Source organism: Sander vitreus, unplaced genomic scaffold (genome assembly GCF_031162955.1).
Source record: "Sander vitreus isolate 19-12246 unplaced genomic scaffold, sanVit1 ctg154_0, whole genome shotgun sequence".
NCBI lineage: Eukaryota > Metazoa > Chordata > Actinopteri > Perciformes > Percidae > Sander > Sander vitreus.
In genome coordinates, this window is record NW_027595402.1 from 35,347 (window position 1) to 51,224 (window position 15,878).

Here is a 15,878-nt window from a genome sequence, read left to right on the forward strand (position 1 = left end):
AAGATAATTCAAATGGGTCTGTTTCTGAAATAAGAAATCAGTATAAATGAGCAGAACATTCTAGGATAGTCTCGTTTTAACACGTGTTATATAATCCAGCTGACTGCTTTTGATACACAGTCAGTCAGAGACACGTGTTTATATTTACATGCATCCATGGATCCATGGGAAGGGCTAAACAAACATTCACCAATGGAAAGTTACGTCAGTTGGTACGTGCTGACGTAAGACGCAGCTTCATAAGTAACCACGTCCACCCAGGCATTTATTCATTCGATAAGCTAACTTTCTACCGAGGTCTTCGTTGTTTGCTTCACTTTTACACTCTGGACGGTCTTTGTGCCTTTTAGCACGGCAGTACAGACGGACGTTAAAGGTAAGCTCGTGTGTTTTCGCTAGCTATACTTTTCAGGTGTCTGAACATGTTCTACTGATACGTTTTATCCATAAACCCGTAACTTGAATTAATATTAGACGTTATTTTCGGTGTGGCTTCGCTGTAACTGTTTAGCTATTTAAATGTATTTAAACAGTCCGCTATCATCCGCCCATCTCTATCCGTTTTTACTAACGTTAACGTTAGATATATAGCTAACACGCGGACACTGTTTGGCTAATGTTCGGAATATCTGTTTAAATATGTTATAGCTGAGAACGGTGTCAGACTCATAGACTGTATATTATTATTAATAATACTAATAATATACAGTCTATGGTCAGACCATGGATACAGTTACGATATGTAGCTAGCTAGCTAGCTAGCGTTATGTTTACTAAACTGTTAACGTTACTAACGCAACGTTTCCATAGCTACAGCATCCAAGCGCATAACATGAATAACATACATAACATGAAAACATAAATAAATAGAAAATAAATAGAAGGGGCTATCTCAAATTTTAAATTAAAAGTTTCAAGTAATTAATTTAATTCAAGGGCTTTTGTTTCCTTAACGTTTCAATGACTTACACAAAATATTTAACTCCTTCTTCCAATGGACCAGCGAGGTTTTGGTCTTAAAATATCTACATTTATGTATAAAATGTTTTCCTAAAAGCATCAAGTACAGAGACTGAGAGAGACACAAACCGACTACAAAGGGAAACGGAAAAACCCAGAGACATAAAATGTACGGGGGAAATTTGGTATGAATTGACTGAAAGAAAAGTTTGGGAATTATTTAGAAGTAAAATATTAGTTGAGATTTACAGGGGGGGGGTTTTTAGGCTGGTGGTGTGAAAAAATACATTCAAAAGTAACTCCCAGTGGCTTCGGCCTGCAGTACGCTGAGGGAAAGTCCAGTACGTTCCAGTCTCCCCCCTTTTTCAGAAGGTTTAAATTGTCCCCTCTGTGTGATTTCCAGTTCAGGTGAATGGGTCCCTTCGGCCAATCGTGGCCGCCCCGGGCGACGACGTCATCCTGCCATGTCAGTTAGAGCCCAGAGAGGATGTTCGGGACAAGACGGTGGAGTGGTCCAAGCCCGACCTGAAGCCGGACCCGTTGGACCGGCTGAGCCGCGTCTGCTACGTGCACCTTTACCGGGACAAACTGGAAGTCCCGGACATGAAGATCCCGTCGTACGCCCGGAGGACGGCGCTGTTCACGGACGCCCTGAAGGAGGGGAACATCTCGCTCCGGATCGCCAACGTGACGCTCGCAGACACGGGCAGATACCGGTGCTACGTACCCAAGCTAGGCTGCCACTCGATCGTCGAACTCGTCGTCGGTGAGTAACTTTTTGTTTTCGGACGTTTAAGGTCCGTCACAAGGCTGGAGGTTGTTGTTGTCTTAGTCTCGCTTTGCCGGACCTCCCTCCCTCCACAGAGCTGCGGAGGAAGGTCCGGCACTTTAAAACAAATTAATAAAGCTTGGAATGAATCCCAGGACACGTATCTTGTCATGTGACCCAGATATTGTAACGTTTTTTGCCCAACGTGGCGTTTATTTGAAGTGGCAAAAAAGTAATCAGCTGCGGCCCAGGATGTGTACCTCAACAGTCCTATAATTAACAATTTGGCACATCTGAACAAAGTCGACAATTACCATCAACAGTCATACCCCGTAGCTAACGTTAAACAAAGGAACGGTAAATTGCTATTAGACATTTGTGTAATAATATAATTGTTTGCCTATCTAATTTAGGTTCACAATACATTTTGGCCATCTAGTTGTGCACAAAACTAAAAAAGGCCAACAGGGTTTTTTGGGTTTGGGTTTCAAACTGATGACTTGTTGACTCAAAACCAGAGTAGTTTACATCGGTCGTTGTTTTCAGGGGTTTCACTCTCAGTTGCAGCACCCCAGCCGTTTTGGGCTGCTCCTAAACGCAAATGTGGCAAAAAAACCCCAAAAAGCATTTAACTTAACCCTTGTGTTGTCTTTGGGTCACATTTTGACCCGTTTTCTAACTTTCTTTATCAGAAATATGGGTTTCTTTCAACCAAATTAACCAAAAATAACATGGGTGAGTCCCAGCGACGCTCTTCGTGAGTAAAATTAACGATCTACTACTTTCATTGAATTTTGGGTGGTTTTTTTTTATTTAATTTTTTGCAATGGGACACTTGTGCTTTACAGCTGAGACACACACACACACACACACACACACTAGAGCTGGGCGATATGGAGAAAATCTAATATCACGATATTTTTGACCAAATCTCTCTATCGATACAGAGACGATATTGTGGTGTTGAATATCGGTGCTTTCACAAAATATTTACACAATGAGATTTTTGATAATGATAAGTAATGACTAAGTGGGTAAAGGCAAATAATAAATGAATAAATAATAGATGACATCGCTTTACTGTAATGCAGCCTTTAAAACCAGGAAAAGGCAACACTTATGCCATATGACGATATCCTAGTCTCATATCACGATATCGATATATTGCCCAGCTCTAACACACACACACACACACACACACACACAGTATAACAACAAGTATGAGTCTTACACATATACACCTAAGTCTTCCACAAACCGAGGGGAAACGCTGTTTGGGCTTGATTTTCTGAACTCTACGATGGCTGAGGAACTGTTTTTGGGGTCTTTATGTCGACCAAACTGTAAGTGGGAAGACTTCATGGTACAGGAAGTCCAAGATATTTAACACTTTATGATTTATATGTTAAATAAAAGCACGTCGACAAACTATAAGTATGATATGGTTCGTATTTGTTGCCCTCGGTGAAGTTGAGTTCTGACACCGCTGGTCTAAACGGACAGTAAGAGGACATGTAAATGAGATTTTTTGGTAGATTTTCTGCCCTGTGTTCAGAATCCGACAGCTTTAAAACTTTAAGGATCGTTTTGTCAACAACTGTTTGTCCTATAATGTGTGTTTTTTTTGTCCATAGAGACGAGCTCTGTTAAAGCCTGGACGACAGAGACGCCGCTGCATCCCAAAATCCTCCAGACTCCAGGTCCAAACGATGGGACGGGTGTTAACGGTGAGAACACGGGCCGACTCCGGGAAGACGGAAGCAAAACGCTGAGTCATGCTTACTTTGACTGATAGTTAAGATCAGAGGATGTTGAGTGGATCACAGTTTATTTCAAATGCTATAAAATTGGAGGAAGAAAAAAAAAACGCCCACAATTCAATGAAAGTAATCTTTAATTTAACACATTCATGTTATTTTGGGGAAAGGGTTAAAAAAGTTAACATGCGTGAATCCCATTCCCCATCCGCTTTATGCTTATATGTATGTGTGTGTGCGTGATATTCCAGCTTCTGTAGCTTATGTATGTTTGTTTTTTTTCCATCAGGTGGCCGTCTCTTCCTGAGCGTACCGATCCTCGGTGTGTTTGGCTGCGTCGTCCTGATCCTGGGTGTTGGAGTCGGCACATATTTACTCAAACTACGGCATCAACCCCAAGCTGTAAGTCAGGACGACTTCTTCGTTTAAGAGAAAGCGCCAGCGCTGCCTTCACTACTTGGTCTGGGCCAGCGTTCAGTCGGGAGATGACGGCCGTGGTATTTCACCGGACCTTTAATCATCCCACGATGGAAGAAAAGGACAGCGAGTTTGTCTCTGTATCGGAGGGCTCAGTAGGATGCGTTAAAAAAGTTGACGGTTCCTATTAAGGGTGTGCAAAAAAATCTATTTGAATATCGCGGTTCAAGCTCTAACGATTCAAAATAGTTTGCTTATTTTTTTTGTACGTCTACTGCAATCACATGGGAATAGTAACTACATTAAATCGAGAATCGTTATCGAAACGTGACATTTTCTGAATCGTGCACCCCTAGTTCCTATCCGACAGTTCTGTTAGGGCAGTTGATACGATCCCTGCTATGGCAAAGTTGGTTAGCAGCAGACATCGGACTATCGACATTATATCGCATTTAACCGACCCGGAATATCAACATCCTGGGCACCTTTTCTGTATGCAGCAGTTGTGGGAATCGGAGAACGTCGTAGGACCCAAGACGGCAGGCAAAAGTACTAAGCTCGAGGATTTACTATTAAACACAAGATATACAACCAAGGAGTCCTCAAGACAGCAGGCAAGGAAATCCAAAACGGGAGGCGCAGGAAACGGGAACACTGGGACAAAACGGGTAGCCTCGCACACCGACGCTCCAAAACAGAATGAATGACCTGACAACAGACAAAGAAAACGCAGAGACTAAATACAAGAGGTAACGAAGGGGACAAGGTGACACGAGCACTCTTTAACCGGTGAAACAAGTCAGTGTGTGACGGTCACAAAAGGCGGGAAAACGCAAAGCGGGAAGTAAAACAAGACATGACAAGGGAGAAAAACGGATTACCAAAATAAAACAGGAAACAGAACAAATACACAGTCAAAACAGCAGCAGCCTTTCGGTTTCTATTTACTCACGGAGAGTCCACGTATCTGAACTGGATTACTGCGGTTTAGTCACGATGTCAATCTTGGAAGATTTAAAATTATATTTCACACAAACAAAACCTCAAAGTTACGCCAATAACCTCTGACACGGACTTATTTCTCTTTACAATCCAAGACTTGAGATGATAAAGAGATTTTTCTTTTACCTCCGTTCTTAAGATCTCATCAAACGTTATCTGTTTACAAAATGAACCCAAACACTGACAAGGAGGAAGAAGATGTTGGGCAGATATTTAGAACGTACAAATTGACCTCATGTCTTAAACACACTGTGTATTTGCTGCATGCAAAATAATACGTACACTAACAATAGATATGTTTTTATAAAACTGATGTAGTGGACGTTAGGTCAACTTGTCATCTGTTGCATTTTTGCAGCAAGTCTTTACTAGCTGAGATAAGATGATCTTTTGGGCATTTTTAGGCTTTTATTTTGAGAGGGGGGGGGTGAGATAGATAGATAGATAGATAGATAGATAGATAGATAGATAGATCTCTATCTCACTCCCATACATACTGAGCTACCCAGGCACCCAGCTGAGATATTTAAGTTTAAATGGGGCTCTCTCTCCACTCCCTAACTGACCCCAGCATCACCTTATTTATATTATACTGTATATTACATTGTTGGGTTTTATCATTTAAGAACTATATTTCACTGAAGGACCTCTTTGTGGGTCTTGAAGATCTAAATACATCTTGCACATCTAAGGTGGGACTGTCTAGTTTGTTGCACTTGGTTCTTGTTTTCAAATGTTGCCCTAATGTTGTTCTCGTGGTTACAAGGACAAGCTGCTAAATGAATCACAGATTTGAAATGACTAACTTATCTACAAATTCATTTGTCGCCTGAACGTCTCTCAGAACAGCGTTGTTGTGCTGCTGGCCAATCCTAGCTTTAGTGCCATACGATACCAATCATCACTATGGAAACGCTGGTATAAGTGTCTTTTTATAGAAATCTTGATATTTCTCTGTATATGTTTACATTTCTCTCTTTAATGTATGTTGTATGGCATGTCTGTCTTCTGAGTGGACCTTGAGTCTGGCAATAAAGATGATGATGAAGATGACTACAGTGCAGCGTGTTGACTGTTATCTGCCGTCTCTTTGCATAAAGGTGGCGTTCAATGTCCTCTCTCAGACTCGGCTCGTGTCTGCCTGCATTTGTCTCCGGCGGTTATGACATACCATAAACAGACGTCCTCTTGTTAAAGGTGCTCTAAGCGATGTCACACGTGTTTTTTTTTTAGGCTACAACATTTTTTTTTGTCACATACAGCAAACATCTCCTCACTATCCGCTAGCTGCCTGTCCCCTGAACACACTGTAAAAAAAAAAAAAAAAAAAAAAAACAGTCTCTGAATGTCTGAAGTGTGACCCAAAAACAAGAAGGTAAACTCATTTTCCTCAAGTTCCTGTTGCGGGGCTTCCTCTAGTGCAGGGATCTTCAACAGGGGTTGTTCATGCGGTGGGGCCTCCAAATTATTAATTTTTTCTTTTTTTTTCTTCAAAAATGTAAGTCTTAACATAAATCCAACATATTAGCAATTATAAATCCCCATTGATTGGTAAGGTTACTGGCCTATAGGTAAGGTAGTCACTAAGATCCACAGATACAGTTCATCCTAAAGACTCACTGTGCCACATGTATGTTTAACATTAAAACATGATTCATAAAAAAACAATAGCTTAGTTTTTTATGCAAGAAAGTTATGTATAAAGGCTTTAGGCCGCCCTACACGTTATCGTAGGCCCAATTTATGTAACTTAATTTTATAAAATACAGTATATGTAGTAGAGGGTCCCTGCTCCATCTCTCTCTCAGTCAAGGGGTCCTTGACTTAAAACACGTTGAAGACCCCTGCTTTAGTGTTACAAATGGTTGTTTAGTGTCCGAGTGTGTATGTATCCTAAATATACACCGAGACATTATTTTGTAACATCTCCATGTTTTAACTATGGAAAATGTTTTTATATATATATATATATATATATATAAAATTTACAATTACTCTCGAATGTATCATCTGGGTGCCAGTGTTTTGATGGAAGTTATGAGTAACTAGAGGGTGAAAGGTTATATGACGCCGACTGACAGGCGACTAAAGGAAACGTCCCATGTCAGAAATAAAATAACAGATTTCTCTGGGTTTGACTTTCGGTAGAAACATTTGGGATAGTTTTAACTACACAACTCAAAAAAAGATATAACATAGGTATGGTCATCTTTAGACATTTTAATGCAGAAATGTTATGTTGTACCTTTTTAAGGTAAATCCGCATCACTACAACTTATAAATACATTTAGAAAATTACAGTTAACCATTTGATTATGTATTTTTAGCCAGTACTTACTAGACTTGCTGAGTCACAAAAGAGATGCTGAGTCATACGCCACACAATAATATCATGATTTTATATGTGATCATGCGAAAAAGAAGTGGAAAGCAAAATTAGCTTTGGATTAAAGTCCACTTGCATTAATCTAAACCATGTTTTGGTTTATAAAAAGTATAATTCATGAAGGATTTTTGCTTGATTTTGGGATATTGGAAGCCGCTCGAACTGCAGTTCCAATGAGACAACGTGAAGGGGGACCGAAGAAAACGTATTGGAATACAACATCCAAATTCAATGAAAGTAGGCCATAATTGACCTTACTAATTGTATAGAACCATCCACCTAGTTGTTGTTTTTTTTCTTCTTTTTTAACAATTTGGTTGAAAGAAACCCAGTTTTCTGATACAGAAACTTTTTGAAAATGGGTCAAATTTGACCCGAGGACAACAGGAACAGGAGGGTTAACGTTAACGAACCTAAGATAATTCAAATGGGTCTGTTTCTGAAATAAGAAATCAGTATAAATGAGCAGAACATTCTAGGATAGTCTCGTTTTAACACGTGTTATATAATCCAGCTGACTGCTTTTGATACACAGTCAGTCAGAGACACGTGTTTATATTTACATTCATCCATGGATCCATGGGAAGGGCTAAACAAACATTCACCAATGGAAAGTTACGTCAGTCAGTTGGTACGTGCTGACGTAAGACGCAGCTTCATAAGTAACCACGTCCACCCAGGCATTTATTCATTCGATAAGCTAACCACAACCGGTAGTTTGTGGTCTTTCTACCGGGTCAGTTCATGGTTCACTTCGAGGTCTTCGTTCTTTGCTTCACTTTTACACTCTGGACGGTCTTTGTGCCTTTTAGCACGGCAGTACAGACGGACGTTAAAAGTAAGCTCGTGTGTTTTCGCTAGCTATACTTTCATGCTGTTAGCTAACTTATTTATTCTTTCAATTCAAATTTCACCGGGCAGAGCTCAACGATAACGTCAACGTCACGTCAGTTAATGTTAGCTGGAGGAGAGACTGTGTCTGAACATGTTCTACTGATACGTTTTATCCATAAACCCGTAACTTGAATTAATATTAGACGTTATTTTCGGTGTGGCTTCGCTGTAACTGTTTAGCTATTTAAATGTATTTAAACAGTCCGCTATCATCCGCCCATCTCTATCCGTTTTTACTAACGTTAACGTTAGATATATAGCTAACACGCGGACACTGTTTGGCTAATGTTCGGAATATCTGTTTAAATATGTTATAGCTGAGAACGGTGTCAGACTCATAGACTGTATATTATTATTAATAATACTAATAATATACAGTCTATGGTCAGACCATGGATACAGTTACGATATGTAGCTAGCTAGCTAGCTAGCGTTATGTTTACTAAACTGTTAACGTTACTAACGCAACGTTACCATAGCTACAGCATCCAAGCGCATAACATGAATAACATACATAACATGAAAACATAAATAAATAGAAAATAAATAGAAGGGGCTATCTCAAATTTTAAATTAAAAGTTTCAAGTAATTAATTTAATTCAAGGGCTTTTGTTTCCTTAACGTTTCAATGACTTACACAAAATATTTAACTCCTTCTTCCAATGGACCAGCGAGGTTTTGGTCTTAAAATATCTACATTTGTGGTCTTTCTACCGGGTCAGTTCATGGTTCACTTCGAGGTCTTCGTTCTTTGCTTCACTTTTACACTCTGGACGGTCTTTGTGCCTTTTAGCACGGCAGTACAGACGGACGTTAAAAGTAAGCTGTAACTGTTTAGCTATTTAAATGTATTTAAACCGTCCGCTATCATCCGCCCATCTCTATGTTTTTACTAACGTTAACGTTAGATATATAGCTAACACGCGGACACTGGCTACTGTGTCTAAATGGCTACTAAATGTATTTAGTACACTGATTCATCTGCTGCTGTTATAGCCTACATATTATATATTTAGACCTATACTAGTATAATAGTTTTCAAAAGACGAACACAGATATATAGCCTATACATCATTTGGCTACACTGTTCCAGATTAACAAAGGCCTAATTAAAATAACAATCATTGGAGAACGAGCACAACGTTGTAGTTTGGAATGATAACAAGGAACCTGTTGGAAACTGGTTTGACTGCAGCTTAGTCACCACCCTCTGCTTTGTCTCACAGTCCATCTCAGATCATTATACCGTAGTAGACTCCTACTTCCTTGTTCTTCCTCAGTTGAAAAGCTCTGCTAACTGGCGCCATCTAGTGACAGAAATACATCACTGTAGCTGCATGTTGTCAGTCCTCTGGTCACTCATGTGTAAGTAACAGAGGAAGAAGTATCAACAGACTGTGTGGGTCCTCTCTCTGTCCTGTAAAGGCCGCTTTATGCTTCTGCGTAGAAACGACTGCGTACCCCCGCAGGCCCCTCTGCGTCTACGCCGGACCCTACGCCGTAGCCTGACGTGCACCTCTCGAAAAATGTAACTACACGTCACGGCTTGGTAGCGTTGCATTCCCCCCCAAACTAATTTCCTGGTTCTCCTTCTCCATAAACAACATGAGATCAAGGAGAGGGTTAACTTCTCCTGCTCCAGATTTCACCGTGGTCAGAAAGAACAGAGGAGACGCTTTGTTTCTCTCGCTACGACTCTAGAGACGCTACTCGCTACGAAGCTAATCTCCGTCACTCTCCCACTCCTCCCTCGCTCTACACACACACACACACACACACACACACACGCTGCTCGACGCACACACCAGCGCACAAGTATAAACATCAGGCCACTTGCGTAGGCTACGGTGAAAGCTCTGCGTGGAGCCTCCGCAGAACCATGAAACGGGCTTAATAAGTGAACTCTGAGCTCATGTGTTTGTGACTCTTCACCTCTGTCTCCTCTCACAGGGTGAAGATGTTCTGCAGCATCCTGCTGCTCATCATCCTGACCTCCTGTGTCTCTGGTTAGTTTACAGCTTCACTTTATTATCCACTAACACTAAACAAAGAATCACTAAAGTGTCCACAGAAACATGTGGAGATGGAGTTTAAAGTTGCCAGTGTGTGTGCTCCTCACTTCCCCTCTCTGTCTCCTCAACAGGAACATTTGTAGTGAATGTGACCCAGACCTCCTATCAGGCAGAGGAGAACCACGACATCACACTGGAGTGGACCTTCACAACCAACCCTCCCAGTTCCTCCAACTCTCTGAATATCTTCTGTGAACTGTTAACTGAGCTCAAGAATCCGGTCCTGTTTCGTCTCCATGAAGGAGTTGAGGTCCCAGAGTCTCAGCATGAACAGTTTGCAGGACGAGTCCAGTGGGACAAAGACGTCCTCAGAGATGGACGACTCAGACTTCATGTGTCCAGACTCAGGACTGAAGACTCAGGACTGTACGTGTGTGACGTTCACACAGATTATGGGAGTAACTCTGGTGGATGTCGGCTCAATGTCACTGGTAAGTTGATTCATTATAAAAAAGGGGTAGCTCAAATCTTTCAATCCGATTGGTTAAAAGCCGTGATATAATAACCATACAACGGCTATAATCGGACTCCTTTGCACATTAAGTATCACTCCGCGTCTGAGAAAAACGTTGACTGGTGGCTGGTGCCTCGGAGGGAAGCACTGCCAGGACACAGAGCTGGCTTCAACTCAAACGCTACATTTAGGATATTTCCAGAGCTTCACCTCGCTGTCAGACGGCCTTTACGACGGGGAACTGAAGCCGTTATCGCTGCTCTCTTCAAAGCCGCCAGACTCCTTTTCACAAAAACAGACATTTTACCGTCGATTTTCTGCCCTGTGATCAGAATCCGACAGCTTTAAAACTTTAAGGATCACTTTGTCAACAACTGTTTGTCCTATAATGTGTGTTTTTTTTCTTTTCTTTTTCATAGAGACGAGCTCTGTTAAAGCCTGGACGACAGAGATGCTGCTGCATCCCAAAATCCTCCAGACTCCAGGTCCAAACGATGGGACGGGTGTTAACGGTGAGAACACGGACCGACTCCGGGAAGATGCTGAGTCATGCTTACTAGGGGCTGGAAGATGCTGAGTCATGCTTACTAGGGGCTGGAAGATGCTGGAAGATGTTGAGTCATGCTTACTAGGGGCTGGAAGATGCTGAGTCACGCTTACTAGGGGCTGGGACCATATGCTTTTGTCCCGATTCGATTCTTTCACGATACGTGGGTGCCGATTAGATTTGTGTTGGCTTTTCATTAATTGCAATTCTAGAAGTGTGTGAACTTGTTGTCCTTCTGGGTTTTTCCAACAATTTGTGACGTTTTTTTGAAATGTTTTTGTCTTTATATATATATGTGTATGTATATATGTATGTGTGTGTGTATATATATATATATATATATATATATATATATATATATATATATATACATACATACATACATACATAAATATGTGTGTATATATATATATATATAAATAATGTGTGTATGTGTGATATTCCAGCTTCTGTAGCTTATGTATGTTTGTTTTTTTTCCATCAGGTGGCCGTCTCTTCCTGAGCGTACCGATCCTCGGTGTGTTTGGCTGCGTCGTCCTGATCCTGGGTGTTGGAGTCGGCGCATATTTACTCAAACTACGGCATCAACCCCAAACTGTAAGTCAGGACGACGACTTCGTTTAAGAGAAAGCGCCAGCGCTGCCTTCACTACTTGGTCTGGGCCAGCGTTCAGTCGGGAGATGACGGCCGCGGTATTTCACCGGACCTTTAATCATCCCATGATGGAAGAAAAGGACAGCGAGTTTGTCTCTGTATCGCAGGGGTCTCCTCCACCAGCTCGGGGTAACTGGGAGTGAAATACACCACTTTTTTTTTTTTTAGGCTACAACATTTTTTGTCACACACAGCAAACATCGCCTCACTATCCGCTAGCTGCCTGTCCCCTGAACACACTGTAAGAAGACGTGGTCTCTGTAGACAGCCCAGGCTCCACAAACACCAACAAAAACAAACTGCACCAACCTGCACCACCAAACATAACAAACAGCGTTCCAGCCAATAACCGACAAGAAGGATGTGGGGAGATATATATATATATATATATATATATATATATATATATATATATATATATATATATATATATATATATATATATATATAATAAAAAATTTACAATTACTCTCGAATGTATCATCTGGGTGCCAGTGTTTTGATGGAAGTTATGAGTAATTAGAGGGTGAAAGGTTATATGACGCCCGACTGACAGGCGATTTTTTTAACTGTGGAAAATGTATTTTTTCATATATATATTTCTTTATTTGGATGAAGACTGAAATTTGCCAGCTCTATGTGAATGTGCCATTAGTCCCCCTCATGAGCTGTCCTTGGTGCTGAAAGTGACTAACGAATGTTTTTCTTTCTTTATATATATATATAAAAAATGTGTGTGTACGTATTGTACGTGTGTGTACGTATTTTTTTCTTTGATTAAAAACTGAAATTTCCCAGCTGTATGTGAATTAGTCCCCCCTCATGAGCTGTCCTTGGTGCTGAAAGTGACTAACGAATGTTTCTTTCTTTATATATTTGTGAAAAACTGAAATTTCCCAGCTGTATATCAACGCGCCATTAGCCCCATCGTGTGCTGCCCTTGGTGCTGAAGCCCCTGAACGTCCCCTCCTCTCCCTCCTCTCTCTCATGACATATTCAGAGCGCGGCAGATTGTCTCGTGCGACGCTGGGAGGCACGCAGCGGCAGCCAGGTGGCGGAGGGCGACGCGGTGACGTCACATAAAACGTGGCCAAAAGATCGCGTGACGCTCCCTCCTTGCCGAAGATCGTCTGTGTTTTCACAGATGAAGACAGCGGCGCTGCTCCCTCCTCTGTGTTTAGTTTGGTCTGCTGAAACCAAAAGCACACTTCGCAGCTTGAACACAAGCATTAAAGCTTACAGTTAGCGTGTATCTGTGAGACAAAAATACATCTTTGTAATCATTTTAAAACCAGAAACATTTAAAGGAGGGAGTCAAGAAAGAGCTGTCACTCTGCCTCTATTTCCAAGAACTACAAAAATCTTCCAAAACCTCCATGTCTTGGCAATATTAGCTTTAGTTTTCCTAATGTTCAGTTTTGTGACGATGCATTTTCAGTTCGTCCAGCTTAAGAAGGAGATTATTCATTCATATTTCCCAACGTTTAGACACAGATATGGTCATACTATAACAATGGTTAAAAAATGATGACTTGTTATTGAAAAACTTGCACCTAAAGTCTTCCACAAACCGAGGAGAAAACACAGCAGCGGGGGTAAAAAGTACAATATTTACCTCTGAGATGTGGCGGAGTACAAGTAGAAAGTAGCAGAACATGGAAATACTCAAAGTAAAGCACCTCAAATGTATACTTAAGTCAGTGGTGTAGTCTAATGTATTGGATATACTGTACTATACATAAATATATTGGCCTATATATTTATATATATATATGGGCCAGAATCTGCCTTTGGGGGAGGGGGGTCCTCCCCCCAGGGTTATTTTGAACGTCAAATACTTCATTTCCTGTATTCAGACAACTTCTATGCACCGATTTTACGGTGGAAATACCTTCTTTTTTTTTTTTTTAGCCTATGTGAAGAAGAAAAACAGATGATGATTGAAAATATATCAGAAATATAATGGGAAGTATGTTGTAGCGCGTCATTGGGCATTTTTTTAAGCGGGTATATGGGAATCCCGGAGCTTTCTTAGTGGGTATACTGCGTATACCTGCGTATCGCGTAGTAGACTACACCGCTAGCTAGCTACATTTCAGTTCCTTTGACGCTCTTGCAGTCAGACTTACTACAGGGGTGATCCATCGCATCACTAGACGATCTTTGTCTCTCTCTCTCACTCTCTCTCTCTCTCTATGTCTCTCTCTCTCTCTCTCTCTCTCTCACTCTCTCACTCACTCTCTCTCTCTCTCTATGTCTCTCTCTCTCTGTCTCTCTCTCTCTCTCTCTCTCTGACTGAAAATAGATGCAGCTGGGTTTGGTCTGGCGATCGTCTGCCTCCGATTCCACCGCCAATTTCACCAAAATAAACGGATAATATCGACGTCTGGTGACCGTTACCCGGAGGATCTACCGCATATTTTTCTGCTTGTAAACCCACCGGCCTGCTAATATTTATTATACACATATCATTTTTATTTATTTAAAAAAAAATCTAATTCAGCCCTATTTTTTTGGGTTTTTCTCTCCTCCAGCGAAGTGATGTCCGTCGCGGGGTTTAAAAAGCAGTTCCATAAAGCCACCCAGGTAAGAACAAACAGTGTCTGTTTATGTCACACATATCTTCGCTATTTTAATTAGTTATTAGGCTTTTTATATGTTGACCCGTCGGTGATAGAAAGCGCCAATATCGGTAGAAATCGTGACTATATCTTAAAGAAATCGCACGAAATCCAGCTTTTTTTGGGGGCGAATTTTGAAAAAATGTACATTGAAATCATCTATGACGGAAAATTATGCCTGGGTTGTTGTTTATTCTCGCGGTGTTTTGTCTCGCAGGGTACACACACACACACACGCCGTTACGTAACAGTCCTATAACATCCCAGCGCGCGCGCGTGTGTGTACGTGTGTGTGTGTGTGTGTGTGAGTGAGTGGGTGGGTGGGTGGGGAGAGCTGATTGGCCGTAGCTGAACGCAACAGGGAATTCCCTCCACATTCCTCTGTCCATCTTTACATCCGTTTCGACTCCCCCATCATCCACCCCCTCCATCTTCATTCCAAGTATACCTTCATCTCTCCGCCATCCCTCCATCTTTACCTCCATGTGCCTGTCCTCACTCTAAACTTTCTTCCATCCCTCCATTCGTCCCTCCATTCCTGTCTTGTCTTTTCATCCTTCAATCCGCCCCCGAAATGGTTATCAGAAATAATCTCAGAAATAATTTATTTAAAAAAAGACTTAAATGTTTTGACTAAAACTAGACTAAAATGACGAGACTTTTAGTCGACTAAAACTTGACTAACAAAAAAGATATGCGAGTGACTAAATATGACTGAAACTAACAAGGACATTTGGCACAAGACTAAGACTAAATAAAAAATAGGTGACAAAATGACAAACAGTCCTCTGTCCCTTTCCTTCCTCCCCCCCCCCCTCTGTAGTCATCCCTTCATCAACTCCGTTTCCCTTCAGGGCCAAACTGGGAAAAGAGAACGTAGAGGGCCAGACATATAGTCTTCTCACTTACAGTTTGGTCGATATAGAAAACCCTAAAAAAGTCAGCAATGAAGTTGCTCAGCCATCATAGAAAAAAGCAACAACAATGTTGGAAAAAGCGACGAAAACTTCAGAAAAAGTGACAAAAACTTCAGAAAAAGGGACAGTAACTAGGTGGGCCAAAAGTTATTGCGACCCTTAACCCTCCTGTTGTCCTCGGGTCAAATCTGACCCGTTTTCAAAAAGTTTCTATATCAGAAATTTGGGTTTCTTTCAACCACATTGTCAAAGAAAAAAAAAGTAACATGAAGTTAAATAAATGGTCAGTTGACTACTTTCATTGACTTTGGGTGTTTTATCGTATTTTATAGCATTTGAGGGAAAAAATTCAAAAAAGTGACAAAAATGTCGGAAAAAGACTCAAAAACGTCAAAAGGCGCGGGAAAAAAAATCGACAGACTTCGGA

The 15,878-nt window shown here is 41.1% G+C and overlaps 2 protein-coding genes across 6 annotated transcripts in view; both read left to right on the top strand.

Moving 5' to 3' along the window:
• On the top strand, positions 1-12,277 carry LOC144513263 (uncharacterized). 5 transcript variants are annotated; one of them, XR_013501104.1, is made up of 7 exons: positions 2-376; positions 1,364-1,726; positions 10,137-10,192; positions 10,330-10,689; positions 11,132-11,224; positions 11,744-12,042; positions 12,108-12,277. XR_013501104.1 is itself a non-coding variant. In XM_078244291.1 (6 exons), the coding sequence occupies exons 2-5, from the start codon at positions 1,425-1,427 to the stop codon at positions 11,287-11,289; spliced, it is 876 nt and encodes a 291-aa protein (XP_078100417.1). In that variant the 5' UTR covers positions 1-376; positions 1,364-1,424; the 3' UTR covers positions 11,290-11,294; positions 11,367-11,538. The 5 variants fall into 5 exon arrangements, 3 of the variants coding, with proteins under 3 accessions (XP_078100417.1, XP_078100414.1, XP_078100416.1); XR_013501105.1 differs by having other exon boundaries at positions 11,744-11,997; XM_078244291.1 differs by lacking the exons at positions 11,744-12,042; positions 12,108-12,277 and adding an exon at positions 11,367-11,538 and having other exon boundaries at positions 1-376; positions 11,132-11,294.
• A 2,123-nt stretch (positions 12,278-14,400) lies between these two features.
• Positions 14,401-15,878, top strand: part of LOC144513242 (endophilin-A1-like) — a 31,792-nt gene continuing 30,314 nt past the window's right edge. Inside the window, exon 1 of the mRNA XM_078244256.1 lies at positions 14,401-14,499. Coding sequence (XP_078100382.1) covers positions 14,455-14,499 — 45 coding nt within the window. The 5' untranslated portion in view covers positions 14,401-14,454. The remainder of the gene's footprint in view (positions 14,500-15,878) is intronic.

Coding starts and splice junctions, on each gene's coding strand:
- LOC144513263 (XM_078244288.1), top strand. CDS start 1,425: ATGTCAGTTAGAGCCCAGAGAGGATGTTCGGGACAAGACGGTGGAGTG. Junction 1,727..10,136: donor GATCGTCGAACTCGTCGTCG/GTGAGTAACTTT, acceptor CTCCTCTCACAG/GGTGAAGATGTTCTGCAGCA. Junction 10,193..10,329: donor CCTGACCTCCTGTGTCTCTG/GTTAGTTTACAG, acceptor TCTCCTCAACAG/GAACATTTGTAGTGAATGTG.